The sequence below is a fragment of the Coffea eugenioides genome, unplaced genomic scaffold (assembly GCF_003713205.1).
Source record: "Coffea eugenioides isolate CCC68of unplaced genomic scaffold, Ceug_1.0 ScVebR1_129;HRSCAF=551, whole genome shotgun sequence".
Classification (NCBI taxonomy): Eukaryota; Viridiplantae; Streptophyta; class Magnoliopsida; order Gentianales; family Rubiaceae; genus Coffea; species Coffea eugenioides.
Genome location: NW_020861691.1, coordinates 25,468 through 39,471, shown reverse-complemented (window position 1 = coordinate 39,471; position 14,004 = coordinate 25,468). Strand labels below are relative to the sequence as shown.

The 14,004-nt window shown below is 39.6% G+C and overlaps 2 protein-coding genes across 2 annotated transcripts; both read right to left on the bottom strand.

The window, feature by feature from the left end:
• Positions 1-7,958: 7,958 nt before the first annotated feature.
• On the bottom strand, positions 7,959-9,222 carry LOC113755200. The gene is made up of 2 exons (XM_027299254.1): positions 8,785-9,222; positions 7,959-8,717 (listed from the first exon to the last, which is right to left on the bottom strand). Exons 1-2 carry the CDS (start codon positions 9,220-9,222, stop codon positions 7,959-7,961), a joined length of 1,197 nt encoding a protein of 398 aa, XP_027155055.1.
• A 1,266-nt stretch (positions 9,223-10,488) lies between these two features.
• On the bottom strand, positions 10,489-12,084 carry LOC113755199. The gene has a single exon (XM_027299253.1). It carries the CDS (start codon positions 12,082-12,084, stop codon positions 10,489-10,491), a length of 1,596 nt encoding a protein of 531 aa, XP_027155054.1.
• Between the last annotated feature and the right edge of the window lie 1,920 nt (positions 12,085-14,004).

The window sequence follows — 14,004 nt, the reverse complement described above, 5'->3', positions numbered from 1 at the left end:
GGCATAAAATATATCCCCTGATTCGACCTGAGTAAACCGTACCAGCTCTTCAAATTTACCTGTCCTGTTTCACGACTGTGCTAGAGAGACAGTGAGGTGCTGGAAATTGTTGCTTGAATTTGAGCTAGCTATAAACAGAATTTCAAAATGATTTCTTATGAGAAATTGTAGCCTTATGAATGTATAGTTTCCAACGCTACCAACCATTCCCAATTCCAAATTGAATTGAGTGAGTTGTGGTCGAATTACAAAACTGTCTCGGTGATGGAAAACCCTCATTTTGGCTAGCCGAATGGCTTAGCTCAAATTGGGACTTGATATTTTGAATCTTTTGATGTCCATCACCTACCAAATGTATATTGGATATTTCTTAGACCTTTCCTTTATCAATGGACCAGATTTGAAATGATTTCATTGGCCAAAAGTTAGAAAAAGGAAAACGGAAGTACAAGGCAGATTTGCCTTGGAAATTCTTGGAACTTTAGTGGCTTTGTTAACTGACCTTCCGTACGAATTTTTACATGAAATTTGACAGAGGAATAGCCCTTATATGGTAGTGTAATACTACCAAATTTGGTGTCATTCCAAGTCCATTTCGATGCCCAACCAAAGTCTCAAAGTTCATGTTTCAAATCTGGAAAACCCTTATTCATTAAGAAATTTTCAGCAACTTTGAGCTGCTATATCTTGGCACTCAAAACACCGATTCTTGTTCTGTTTGTTGTGTTTTAAACTTTGATTGTAACTCTAATTGATTTCTAAATTTCAGAGGCTAGTTCACATTCTGTAAATTTTGCCGAATTTCCAAAGTTTGCCAAAAACCAACCCCGAGTCTGTCTTGAGAGTCCAAATCAGCAACTTGAAGCCAAAATTTGAGTCACTTCCATTTTGAATCATGAAAAAGTGCCTTCTAGGAACTTTTAGTACTTTGGAAATAGTTTCCAATGGTAACAAGTTTTCTAATTTTAAACCTACGGAGGGTGAGATATGATTTTTCAAAGATTTCACCTCAAATCTGGAATTTTTGAACTTGAAGGGAATTAAGTTTTTAGAAACTCTCCATTTCTCCTAGATATTGCTTGACCGTTTTACACTTGATTTCAAAGATGAAAATCAGTTTTTCCTTGTATTATTAAACCCCACTTTTGAGCCTCGATTTACGAATAATTAAGGCTCATTTTCGTGATATTTTCTTAGGATGTACAATCTACCTTGATGACTAGGGGTTTTTAAGGGATTGTGCGTAATAGTTAATTATTATTTACTCAGGCACTCAAGGAGACCTTCAAGAGGACCTCACAACGGACGCTTAAACACTTGAACTGTGCACCACACTCTCTTATTTTGCCTAGGTGAGTGTCAAGTGCATGAATATTTGGAAATTATGTGAATTGCTCATTATGAAATGGATGGTTTATAACTGCTGAATCGAGTGTGTACTTTATCGAACGCGTTCTCATTTAAATGAATTGTAATTGAATTGCCTGAAATGAATTGAATTATGTGCTAGGACTGCATATGTCGTTGGAGTGAATCTCTTCGACTCATAATTGAACTATATGACTGCCGATTGGGGTGCGCTCCTCAGCCTATAACGGTATTTGTCGATTGGACTGAATGTCATCAACCCTTATAATTATAATCGTATAATCGGGTCTCTAAGCGATAGCATGTACCACACCAATTCGGGTGGGAGGTACCTCTCATGTCGGCTCAAAACCCAAAATAAATGATCGGTTCTCTGAGCGATAGCATGTACCACACCGATTCGGGTGGGAGGTACCTCTTATGTCGTCTCAGAACCATAAACCTTTCTAAGTCAATTGGAGCGATGTCTCATCGATTACTGAGCTATAGTATGTACCACACCGATTCGAGTGGGAGGTACCTCTTGTGTCAACTCAGAATCATAAACAAAGTATAAGTCGATTGGAGCGATGTCTCATCGACCACTGAGCGATAGTATGTACCACACCAATTCGGGTGGGAGGTACCTCTCATGTCGCCTCAGAACTGTAAACACCTAATCGATTCCCTGAGTGATAGCATGTACCACACCAATTCGGGTGGGAGGTACCTCTCATGTCGACTCAGAACCATAAATGGAGGTATTGAATTGAACTTGGGCAAAGCAATTGAAAATTAGCTCCTGAGTGCTCCTGCATCCTACTTAAGTGTATTTTGTTATAAATTGTGAATTACTTGAATGTTATAGCTTTCACTATTGTGTAAGTGTTACTATTATTTGAACTACGTGTTTTGCTTGTTTTCTTGGCTTCACGAGCATTCGCTCACCTCGTTAGATTTGTTTTCCTTAACAGGAGTTGAAATGGAAGGAATTATGGAGAGGTCGACTTGATGGCTCTTTTGATTAGAATTTTGAATGTATTCATTTAGACAACTTTTGGATGCTGGATATTTTGGGAATGTAAGATATTTTTGGTAGTTTATGATGTAACATTTGAACGATTATTAAGGAATTGACCTTCCTTTGTATCTTCGACTTTTAGTATCGTTTGGTTATTCTTGAGTTTGAATTGAATTTGTATCGAATCCTGGCGAGAGCCGGGCAGGCGTTCCGCGGATACTCTTGGGTTCGCTCTTGGGAGAAGTGGGGGCGTCACAGTTGGTATCAGAGCTTAGGTTTCAGATCTTTGTAGAGTGTCCTAGGCTTAAAAGTTTAGGATGCCAGACTGTGGGATTTGATTGTGTATTGCGTGCAATGTGATTTTGGTGCTTGAGGTTGTAGCACCATTTTTGCTCATAAAATACTATAAGACTTTACTCTTTAAATTAGGTTGGAGGTGAGTCAAGATTAGGAAATTTAAATAGCCATTTGGTGAGTTTAAGGGTTAGGAACCTTACTTTCTCCATTATTTTGCTTGCCGAACTTTTCGAAAGAAAAGTTGAACCATTTGAACAATTTTGGGCTCCACTTTGAACTTGAAAATGATACATCTATTGCCTTCCGTTTGGTTTGACTTATTACCCTAGCTTGTATAAGAACTTTCACCTTGAATCTTGTGAGGAGGCTAAGAATTTAGAAAGTAGCTTAGGCTTTTGAATGGAATTTGAAGTTTATAATCATTTGAATGATGTGGGTTGGTATCATGGATTCTTCTAGTTTTGTCCCTAACTAGGCTTATGATTTTTCTTTTGATCCTGCCTAGTATAGTAGGGGTGGTGCTCGCCGTGAGGCCTTTTGTATTTTGCCTATATGCACTCCTATATTTGTGGCACTTAGTTGCCTATGACCTGTATTTGATATTATTAACTCATTGTATGCACATTGACATGTGGCATGCCTTCTAACTTATGCAAATAGCTATGCTTTGATTTAAAGTGTTCTTGCAATGTGTACCTGTTTTTCAATTCATGCGCTTATACGTTCCACTTTTATTATGCATTTAGAATCTTGCTAAATAGATCGACGAGGACGTGGACGGGGGCATGGGCGTGGGCTTTGGCAACCCCGCACTCCCGAGAGAGGTGAGGGATCCGCGACTGGACCAAACCAAAACCCTAGAAATGAAGAGGGTGACCAAGTGGCTACGGCCATTAACCGCATGACCGATATTCTTGAGCGCTTAGCTGAGCGCCAAGAACCTGAACCAATCAACCAACCTAGGAACCAAGAGAGGGGCGAGGATAGAGCCCTAAAGCGATTCTTAAAGTTCGCTCCACCTAAGTTCCATGGAGGGTCTGATCCCGAGGTAGCGAAAAATTGGTTTGAAAGGATGGTTGATATTTTTGCTACTTTAGATTATACCGAGGAAAGGCAAGTGAATTTTGCCGTTTTCCAATTTGAAGGGGCGGCACGCTCGTGGTGGAATGTTGTTAGTGCAAAGTGGAAAAGAGAACAAACCCCTTGGACTTGGGTAAACTTTGAGAGGGAGTTTAATGTCAAGTTCCTCCCACCAATTATACAAGAGAAGAGGGAGAACGACTTTATTAAGTCGAAACAAGGATTATTAAGTGTGGCCGAATATGAGGAGCGGTTCACCAAACTTTCCAAATTTGCTCCTGAGCTGGTAGTCACCGAACGGAAAAGGATAAGGAGGTTTATTCAGGGGTTAAATGTAGAAATCCAAGAATCCCTAACAGCAGCCCAGATTACCACTTTTACGGATGCCTTGGATAAGGCACAGAGGGTAGAAAATGCTAAATCTCAATCTAAGGCTTTTCATGCTAGAAAGAGGGGTAACCCAAGCGATACCCCTAAACAGTCTGAGAGGTCTACCCAACCCCTTAAAATGGGAAAAGGGGCTGGAGGAGTGAAGATGCCTGAAAAACTCGGAGAAACTCCATCAAGAGAAGCCCCGTCAGAAGGAAATCAGAGTAGGTGAGGTCAACAAAAGGGGAAATCTCAAACTAGTCAAATCATGACTCCTCACGTAACTTGTGGATACTGTGGCAAGATTAACCACACTGAGGCCGAGTGCTGGAGAAAGTAAGGAAAATGTCTGAGGTGCGTCACAATTCTGCCCATACAATCCTTGGCTCTTATTGAATGTTATTAAACTTCCATCCTCTAGTAGACTTTGTTTCTGAACTGTCCATATATTGTCCCCTTTTCTACTATTTATATAGTCACTATCTAGATGAGACTTAAAACAAATGATTCACTTTATTCTTTGGTGATTCCTTAACTAATTTTCCTTGTTTTAAATTTTTCTATCATCTACTAATAACTTTACTACTTTATTGCAGATATATTGCTCATTTTAAAGGCTTGGAAGAAGATGAGCAGTACGGCTTGCATGTTGACTCAAAAACTGTGGTTATAGTTCTATCTTAAGTTTAGAAAATGTTTCGGTAGCACAGAAAATGTTTTGGGACTTGGAATTTTTTTTAGTGCAGCCTTGACTTATATGGCAACATTTTCTCTACTGAAACTTATCAAACTATTTGCAGTACGATGTTGCACTTATTTATGATATTTGAATATTTAATATGTTATTCAGTCATTTCCTATTGTAACGGGTGCCTACGTTTGTTATTTATTAAACATTGCCAATGTTTTCATTTTTTAGATATTATTGTAGTAGGAAAATCATCAAACTACACGTCGCAAGGTGTTGTAAATGAGTAGCATTTCTCCAAGCAAGCTGTCTTTATTGACAATTGTTGTTGTCACTCAATCAAAATTATCCATTGATAAGAAGTTGTTGCCACAGTTGATAAGGGGTTAATTGACAACAAAGTTGTCACTAATTAGTATATACATTGACTACGTTGCTTCATGCATCATTGACAAGAAAGCATGTTGTCACTAAATTTATAGCTTTTATTGACGACATATCTTGTCATAAAAAAGTTTCTATTCACTGAACTCGCATGACTTGTTGCTTAACTGATTTACTTGTACTTGCAATTTGTGACATGAATGACTGTAACATCTGTTTATTCTGGACGAGACGAGGGTGTACTTTATCACACTCGTCTCTCTTGCTTATTTGACTGGTCACTGTATAAATTTGGATATGTTACTTGTGCATGATTTGATGTCATTTGGAGGCTTGTATCCAACGACCTTACTGTGAAATTTGAGATCAACCTCATTGGTAGTTGATCGAATCGAGTCAGCAAGGGGCTTGGTCGAGGTAGAATGACGAACCATGAGGACACTGTTACTGATTATCTGAATACTGAAACCCTCTGATATTTGGTATACTTGAGTATTACTACCTCTATTTTTGTTTAGTGTTCGGGCCTGGTAAAGGGTATGTTTGGTGGATGAAATTTAGTGTAAAGTGGGGTCTACGGTCCTGGTTATTTCTCTAAATGTTGACGGAGAGTTAACGAGTTTGGATTAAGTACTACAACAGGAATTTGGCTCTTGAGAGCCATCTGTATCCTTGCTTTGTGAATTACTATGTTCAATTGAGGTGTTTGTTCATCTCCCTATTTGGTGTTTATATTTGATTGATTCAAAGTGGAGTTCCATGATTCTTGACTGCTTGAACTTTTGGTACCTCATTGAGCGAAAGCTCACCCCCGTTACCTTTGTTTTACTTACAGGGGACAATATTTTGGAACCGTGATTTTGGAGAAAAGAGTAAAGCTAGTTATAGATATTCTTTTGATTAAGCTCCTCTGTAATAGTAAACCCTAAGGGTACTTTGATACCTTATGGCTATTCTGACTTGTACTTCAAGTTAACTTGTTGTAAACTCCAATGTATATATTTATGCAAGTGCATGGTTACGTATATTAGTTGAAATGCATGTATCTATGGCTATGCGTACTTTTCTTGTATCCGTTGGAAGGTTTATCGAAGTTCTATTGCGCGTTCGGTAGGGTATATGTGTGTTTTGGCATAGTAGTCCTGGTGAGAGTTGGACAGGCAATTCGCTAACCCTTGGGGTACGCCCTAGGGGAAGGTGGGGCTGTCACACTCTGAATTTCATCTATGCATTTGGGATTTCTAAGAATTTTATATACTTTTAAAATGTCAAGATTTCTTGGTTATTTGTGATTAACTCACTGATATAATTACTCATTTGAAAAAATTCATATTTTAAATGTGAATTGTGAAAATACACCAACTATCCTTTTTCATTTTTCCATAATCATTAATAGTTGGGATAGCATCACATTTACACAATCATAAGAATGGTGTTTTTTTGCTTAAAGAAAAGGGGAAAAGTTGGCTAAATTACATTTAAAAACAATACTAAAGGATAAGTCCAATAATGGAAAATTTTCTTTTGAACAAATAAAGAAAATGAAAAAAAAATTAAATGGGCAAAAATTGTATAAATTACTTTAAACAAAAAAAAAGAAGAAGGAATAGCATATGTGAAGATTATGTGAGTGTATGTAGATTGCTATTACAATGGAATACTTAAGGAAGTTTAGGTGATAATTAGTCATTGGGTGCCTAAAAAACTCCAAATCAGTATCATCCTGATGTACTTTAAACTCCTTTAGTAATTTGGTTATTAGAAAATAAATTTGCTCAAGGAATAATTATAAAGCCTTTTCTATTTTTTTTTTGGTAGGTGGGAGGTCTTAGGATATAAATTTGCTCAAGGAATAATTATAAAGTCTTTTCTATTTTTTTTGATAAGTGGGAGGTTTTGAATCTAAAACCTCTCACTTGCACTTTCGCCTCCTATAAAGTTCTTTCTACTTAGGTAATTGGATTTAGAATTCAGCCCAGAATTTTGAAACTTTCAAGGTCGGGGCATGACTATTTAACAGTTCAAGATAAGTTAATATCATTTCTCGTTATTTTTGGGATCACGAACTAATATGGAAGCGGAGGCCATGGCGTTACTGGAAGGTCTGCAACTCTCCGCTAGATTTCACTCCCTGCAAGTTGAAATGGACTCTCAGGTATTGCTGAATATGGTGACTGGCAACGGAAGAGTACCTTGGAGGTTATGGCATACTATCTCGCATATCCAATCTTTAGTGCTGGACCGCCAGGTCAACTTCACTCATGTCCACAGAGAAGCAAATGCAGTTGCAGATGGCCTGGCACGCCTGGCATGCTCCACACGTGTCAGCCACAGTTTCCCTCCCTCCCCAGTTCCCGATGTTAGGATCCTATTTGCATAATTGAGGAATTTGGGAGAAAATCAAGCTCGAATGAGCTTGATGAGAAGAAATTGCAGAGGGGAGCGTGTGAAGAAGGAGAAAGAAAGAGAAAAGAGAGAGAGAGAGAGAGGAGAGGGAAAATTCAGTTAATATCTTTCTTACATGGATCCTTGGCCCAATCATATTTATACAAGTCGGATGAAATAACTTCCACGTAACTAATTCTGTTATGGAGCATGTGCTCCTACAACGACTCAACTAATTGGCTAAACGACATCGTCCCACTAAATGATTAGCTAAACGACACCATGTTACTTATTCTTATATGCTACTTAGTTGCATCAAAACGTTATCATCACAGTGTTAATTCCTGCTACCCTGACATTGCCTCCCCCAAAGATTAAGTCTTGTCCTCAAGACTGGAAATGAGGAAACTGGGATAGGATGAAATCCTTATCTTCCCAAGATGCTTCTTCCACTCCCAATTGGCACCATTTGATTAAAAGCTGAATGGCTGGTTGTCCATTGCGCAGAATTACTCTTCTTTGCAACATAGCTTCTGGTTGTAGGGGACATTGGTCATCATTGTCAAATTCAGGCAAAGTCTTTGATACCTGTTGTACTAGTCCAATCTTTTTCTTCGGCAATGACACATGGAAGACAGGGTGGATTCTGGCTTCTGCAGGCAATTTGAGGCGGTAGGCCACCGGTCCTACCTTAGCTTCCACCTGAAAAGGGCCATAGAACCTGGCAGCCAGTTTAAGGCATTTCCTGATGGAAATAGTCTGCTGTCTGTAGGGCTGCAACTTGAGGAATGCCCAGGCACCTACTTCAAAAGATCGTTCTGTGCGATGCTGATTAGCAAAGAACTTCATCCTCTGTTGAGCCTTAGCCAAGTGGTCTCGAATGCTGCTGGAAATTCTGATCCTCTCTTGAAGAAGTTGGGCTGCTGCAGGAACTATTGTGTCTAAGTAAGGGCCAAGTGGGAGGGACACAGGTTTATAGCCGTACAATGCCTCAAATGGAGTCAACTGCAGGCTAGAGTGGAAAGAAGAATTATACCACCACTCTGCCATTGCCAGCCATTTACTCCAAAGTTTTGGAAATTCCCCAGTCATACATCTGAGATAAGCCTCAACACACTGATTCAGCCTCTCAGTTTGGCCGTCAGACTGAGGATGTTAAGCTAAACTATAATGCAGACCAGTTCCTAATAATTTGAACAACTCCTTTCAACACCTGTATGGTATCATAGCGCTGAGAGTTTGGTAGACTTTCAATAAAATCCATGGTCAGATGTGTCCATGCCATTCGAGGAACAGGTAATGGTTGCAGTAGACCAGGAGCATGTACATGTTCTGCCTTATACCTTTGGCAAGTGTCACAGGACTGTATAAATTGAATAACATTTTGTTTCATGGTAGGCCAATAGAATAGGGATTTGATTCTTTGCCAACACCCCCTTTGGCCTGAGTGCCCTCCTAAGGCAGAAGAGTGCAAGGCTTGTATGATCTTGTCCCTGAGGCCAGAAGATGATCCCACATAAATCCTACCATCATACTTTAGTAGATCATTATTCCACTCATACTTGGGCTGAGATGTGGGGTCTAATAGTATCAGAGCAATAATATCCCTGCAATGCTCATCTGATGAATAGCTATCCTGGAGTTCTTGCATCCAATTTGGCTTAACTGTCGACAATGCTAGACATGATCCTGTAGCAGCAGGATCATCCTATCTTCCTTCATATAATCTGGACAAAGCATCTGCCACCTTATTCTCCACCCCTTTCTTATACTGAATCTCATAGTCTAGGCCTAGCAACTTAGTTTGCCACTTGTGCTGTAGTGTAGTTATGAGCCTCTGATCCAACAGATATTTTACAGACCGGTGATCAGTCTTGATAACAAAATGGTATCCCACCAAGTAGCGCCTCCACTTGGTTACTGCCATAACCAAAGCCAACAATTCCTTTTCATAGGCTGACAGTCCCATATTCTTTGGAGACAAGGCCTTGCTCAAATAGGCTATGGGATGTCCCTCCTGCATCAGTACGGCTCCAATCCCACCTCCACTTGCATCTATTTCAACAATGAAAGACTTCTGGAAATTTGGTAGCCTTAAGACAGGAGCAGTGCACATTATGTTTTCCAAAGTTAAGAAAGCCTCCTGGGCACTTGCATTCCATGTAAAATTGTCCTTTTTGAGTAGTTCAGTCAGGGGCTTGTAAATAATCCCATAATATTTGATAAACCTCCTATAATAGCCTGTCAATCCCAGGAATCCCCTCAGCTCCTTCACTGTTCTTGGAATTGGCCATTTCATAATACTGTCAATTTTTTATCTGTCAATAGACACTCCTTCTTCTGTTATAGTGTGGCCCAGGTAGTCTACTATCTGCTGGGCAAATGAACACTTGGAACGCTTGCCAAACAACTTATGCTCCCTTAGGACTGATAAAACTGTTTTCAGATGCTACAAGTGCAATTCTAAGGTAGAACTGTAGACCAAAATATCATCAAAGAAGACAAGAACAAATTTCCTCAGATATGGCTGAAATACTTGGTTCATGAGAGCCTGAAACGTGGCTGGAGCATTGGTGAGCCCAAAAGGCATCACCAGAAACTCATAGTGGCCACAGTGAGTTTGAAAAGCAGTTTTGTTTGTGTCTTTGGGTTTAACTCTGATTTGGTGATAACCAGAGGTGAGATCCAGTTTGGTCTTGTATTTGGGCCCTGCCAGTTCATCTAGCAGCTCATCCACATTGGGTATGGGGTACCTATCCTTGATAGTCATCTCATTCAACCTTCTGTAATCTACACAGAAACGCCAAGTTCCTTCCTTCTTTTTCACCAGCAAAATTGGTGAGGCAAATGGACTGTTACTGTGAGTTATTATACCATGCTGCAGCATGTCCTCAACTTGCTGTTCTATTTCTCCCTTCTAAGAGTGAGGATATCTATAGGGCTTCATCTTGAAGGGTTGAGAGTCAGGCTTGAGTGGAATCTCATGGTCTACTGCTCTTGCTGGGGGCAGCTCAGTAAGGGTTGCAAACACATCTGCAAACTCATTAAGGATATCCTGAACTCCTGCAGGAACAACAGTTTCTGTACTCATGTCACCTTGCCCTATCCTTATGTTCATGAATAACTGCCTTTTATACTCAATGAATGTCCTCAGGTCATTTCCTCTAATAAGGTCTAAATCACAATCTTCAGCTTGTCCTTGCAAGTGTACAGCCTCCCCTTGATTTTGCAAGGATATAGTCAACTTGTGAAAATCAAACGTTATAGGACTGAATTGAGTCATCCAGTCAACTCCCAGTATTATGTCCCAGCAACTTAAATCCATCACCTTGAGGTCATAGCAGAACTTGTGTTGGTTGATCCCCCACACTACCTTAGGACATATTGCTTTACTAGTTACACAAGCCCCATTCCCCACGATCACAAAAAAAGGTTTAACCAGTTGATAGGGGATGTCAAATGCAATTACCTTCTCACTACCGATGTAGCTGTCAGAACTGCCTGTGTCTACTAGTATCAGCATTTCCTCTCCATCCAACCTCCCTACCAGTGTGATTGTTTTTCTCTTAAGTGCATTAGACAAGGTGTGCAAGGACATCTCCATGATCTGTCCAGGATTACCTGTGTTCTCCTCTTGTTCTCCCACTGCATCTTCGAAGTGTTCCTCCTCTTCCTCATTGATCAAGAAGTTTAAGTGACCAAGCTTACACTGGTGACCTTGGCCGTACTTTTCTCCACATTTGAAACAGAGGCCATGGTTCCTCGTACACTGTATCTCTTGTGCTGAGATTCTCCTGGAATCTAAATCAGTGGTTGACACAGGCCTCCCTTTGAAGTGAGTATTTTTAAATGACTTTACTGGAGATATTCTGTAATGTGAATTGTGATTTAATTGTTGAGGGGCATTTCTGGAAATTCCAAATCTATTTTCAGAGTTTACTTTCATATTCTCCTTAGGCGTTCTGCTCTGGAGTCTCAGTGCATTCTCCTGTAATATGGCCAATTCAAAGGCCTCCGACAAGGATGTAGGCCTTAACATCTTAATCATAGTTTTGACTTCATCTTTTAGTCCACTAATGAAACTTGATATGAAATAGGCCTCACTCAGATGAGGATCCTTTACTGTCATCAGAACCTTTAGCTCCTCAAACTTTTCTTGATATTCTTCGACCTTCCCTGTCTGGTGCAATTTATTGAATTCTTCCACAACATCTTTCCCTGCCAAATTATCAAACCTCTTGCACACCAGTTCTTCAAACATCTCCCATGTTATCTCAGGTCTCTCCGCCTTCACCCTGTGGAACCACCTGTCTGCCCTCCCTTCTAAATATATCTCAATCACTTCAACCTTCTGTTCTTCAGGAATTTGGTAGTCCCAGCAATACTTATCGCATTTTCTGAGCCACTCTCTAGGATTGTCTCCAGAGAATAGTGGTAAGTCAATTTTGGGGGGATTTGGAATCAGGACCTTGCTTGCCTCCTTCCTTCCATTCCTGCCCCCTTCAACTCCCATTTGTAGTCTCTGTCTGGGAGGCAGTGTCGGCAGTAGTGGTAATTGATCTGTGACGCCCCTATTTCTCTCAAGGACGTACCCAAGGGTATCGGCAGGGCGCCTGCCTAGGTCTCGCCAGGATTCAGGTCTATTCATACCTAAACTAACGAGCAATTAATGGCTAAATGAGGCAAATTAAATAAAATTCATTTCCTCCAATATATTCAAACTTACAACACAAGAATCCGACATATATATTCAGATTTTCAAAATACAAGTCCATAACCAGCCCTTAAATTTCATTTCCAAAGTTCTAAGATATCAAAAAACAAGTCGATCTCTTCAAAACATCTCCAATCCAGATTCCTGTTAAGGAAAACAGCTAATGGGGTGAGCAATCGCTCAGTGAGACCAAAAAAAAATAAACTAAAATAAAACATGCGCACGTAGTTCAAGTAACATGATCAAGTGATCAAAAGTAATTGTCATGTAGTTTCAAGTATTGGCAAGTACTCATAAACACAAACAATTCAAGGATACTGGAGCTCTCCGGAGCTCATTTCCGAATTATTTGCCATAGTCCCGATCCACGAACCAGGGGTTGACACTCCGTCAACCGAATAAATATCCAATCTGTAGATCTCCACTTACTTCCCTCCATCCATCATTTCACCCTCTCGGATCCGTACCCAACAGGCATGTAAAGGCAAGATCTCAAAAGATCTCAAAAGATACAAGTATGCCAAGCAAGATCTCAAAAGATCAAGCTTTCGGTCCCAAGGTTTACCAAGTTTTTCCGACCAAGACCTCACGATTGGCTGCGAGATTACGAGGTTTAACCATTGGGTTTGGGCGTCCCCACAGGTCAGGTTTTCAAAACAAATCAAGTTTTAGTCGATGAGATTTTCTCTGCATTCGACTTCAGGTCATGCACATGTAAAATCCAGTAATTTCATGTAATTCATGTAGCAAGTCATGTATTGATCCAAGTAAAGGAGATGAGGTGCGGTAAAGTACACACTTCTCTCAACAAGTATAGTTCATGTAACAACAAGTTCAAGTAGAGTTCATGTAGGCAACAAATCTCAAGTGAAGTGCAAGTAAACATGCACTTGACACTCACCAAGTATCAAAAGTCAAAGATTGTCCTCTTGAGATCCTGAAAGTATACAATAATGCATTGTATCTCAAATTCCAGGCCATACAGTATTCGTGTAAAGAAAAGAAATAGTCAATTTTGACTCCAAAATTCAAGTTTCCAAAGTATTTCAGTTCATAAGGAACCGACTTTCAAATGAGGTCTCAAGTGATAGGTGAACTCAAGTTCACCATGAAAATAGGTTTGAAATGCTCTAAGAGTTGTAAAAATGTAACATAGGCCCTTAAAAGAACATTTAGGTCCAAATTAGAAATTTTCACTTTTCGAGTCATTCTTGGAAAAATCAGTTAAGAAGTTCGGAAAGTCTAAAAATGGAAAATTTTACACCGTCAGAAACTTCATTCGAAGCATAACAACTTTGTAAAAGGTCACTTTCCAAGAATAAAATCAGAAACAAGTCAATTTCTCCAAGAAAGTTTACTATTCATTGAAGATAGGTCAAAACAGTCCAAGTTTTTCCAATAACTTTGGAATTTTGCCAAAAATTATAGAATCAAAACCAGCCTTTGAAATTTGATATGCATGTAAATTTCCAATCCAGGTTTCAAATTAAAAAAAAACGGAACTCGATTCCGATGTTTCTAGCTCAAGAAATAAAAAGTTGAAGTTCGTTAAAATTCCTGGACTTCCGTATCTCACTCGATTCTCAGTGAAATTGAAAACGGTTGGTGGTGTTAGAAACTAGGTTCACAAGGATATATTTATGTAGAAGAAATCATTTCCAAAATCCAGACATAAGCGGTTCAAAATCAAGCAACAAAATGGATTTTCTGGACAGTCTC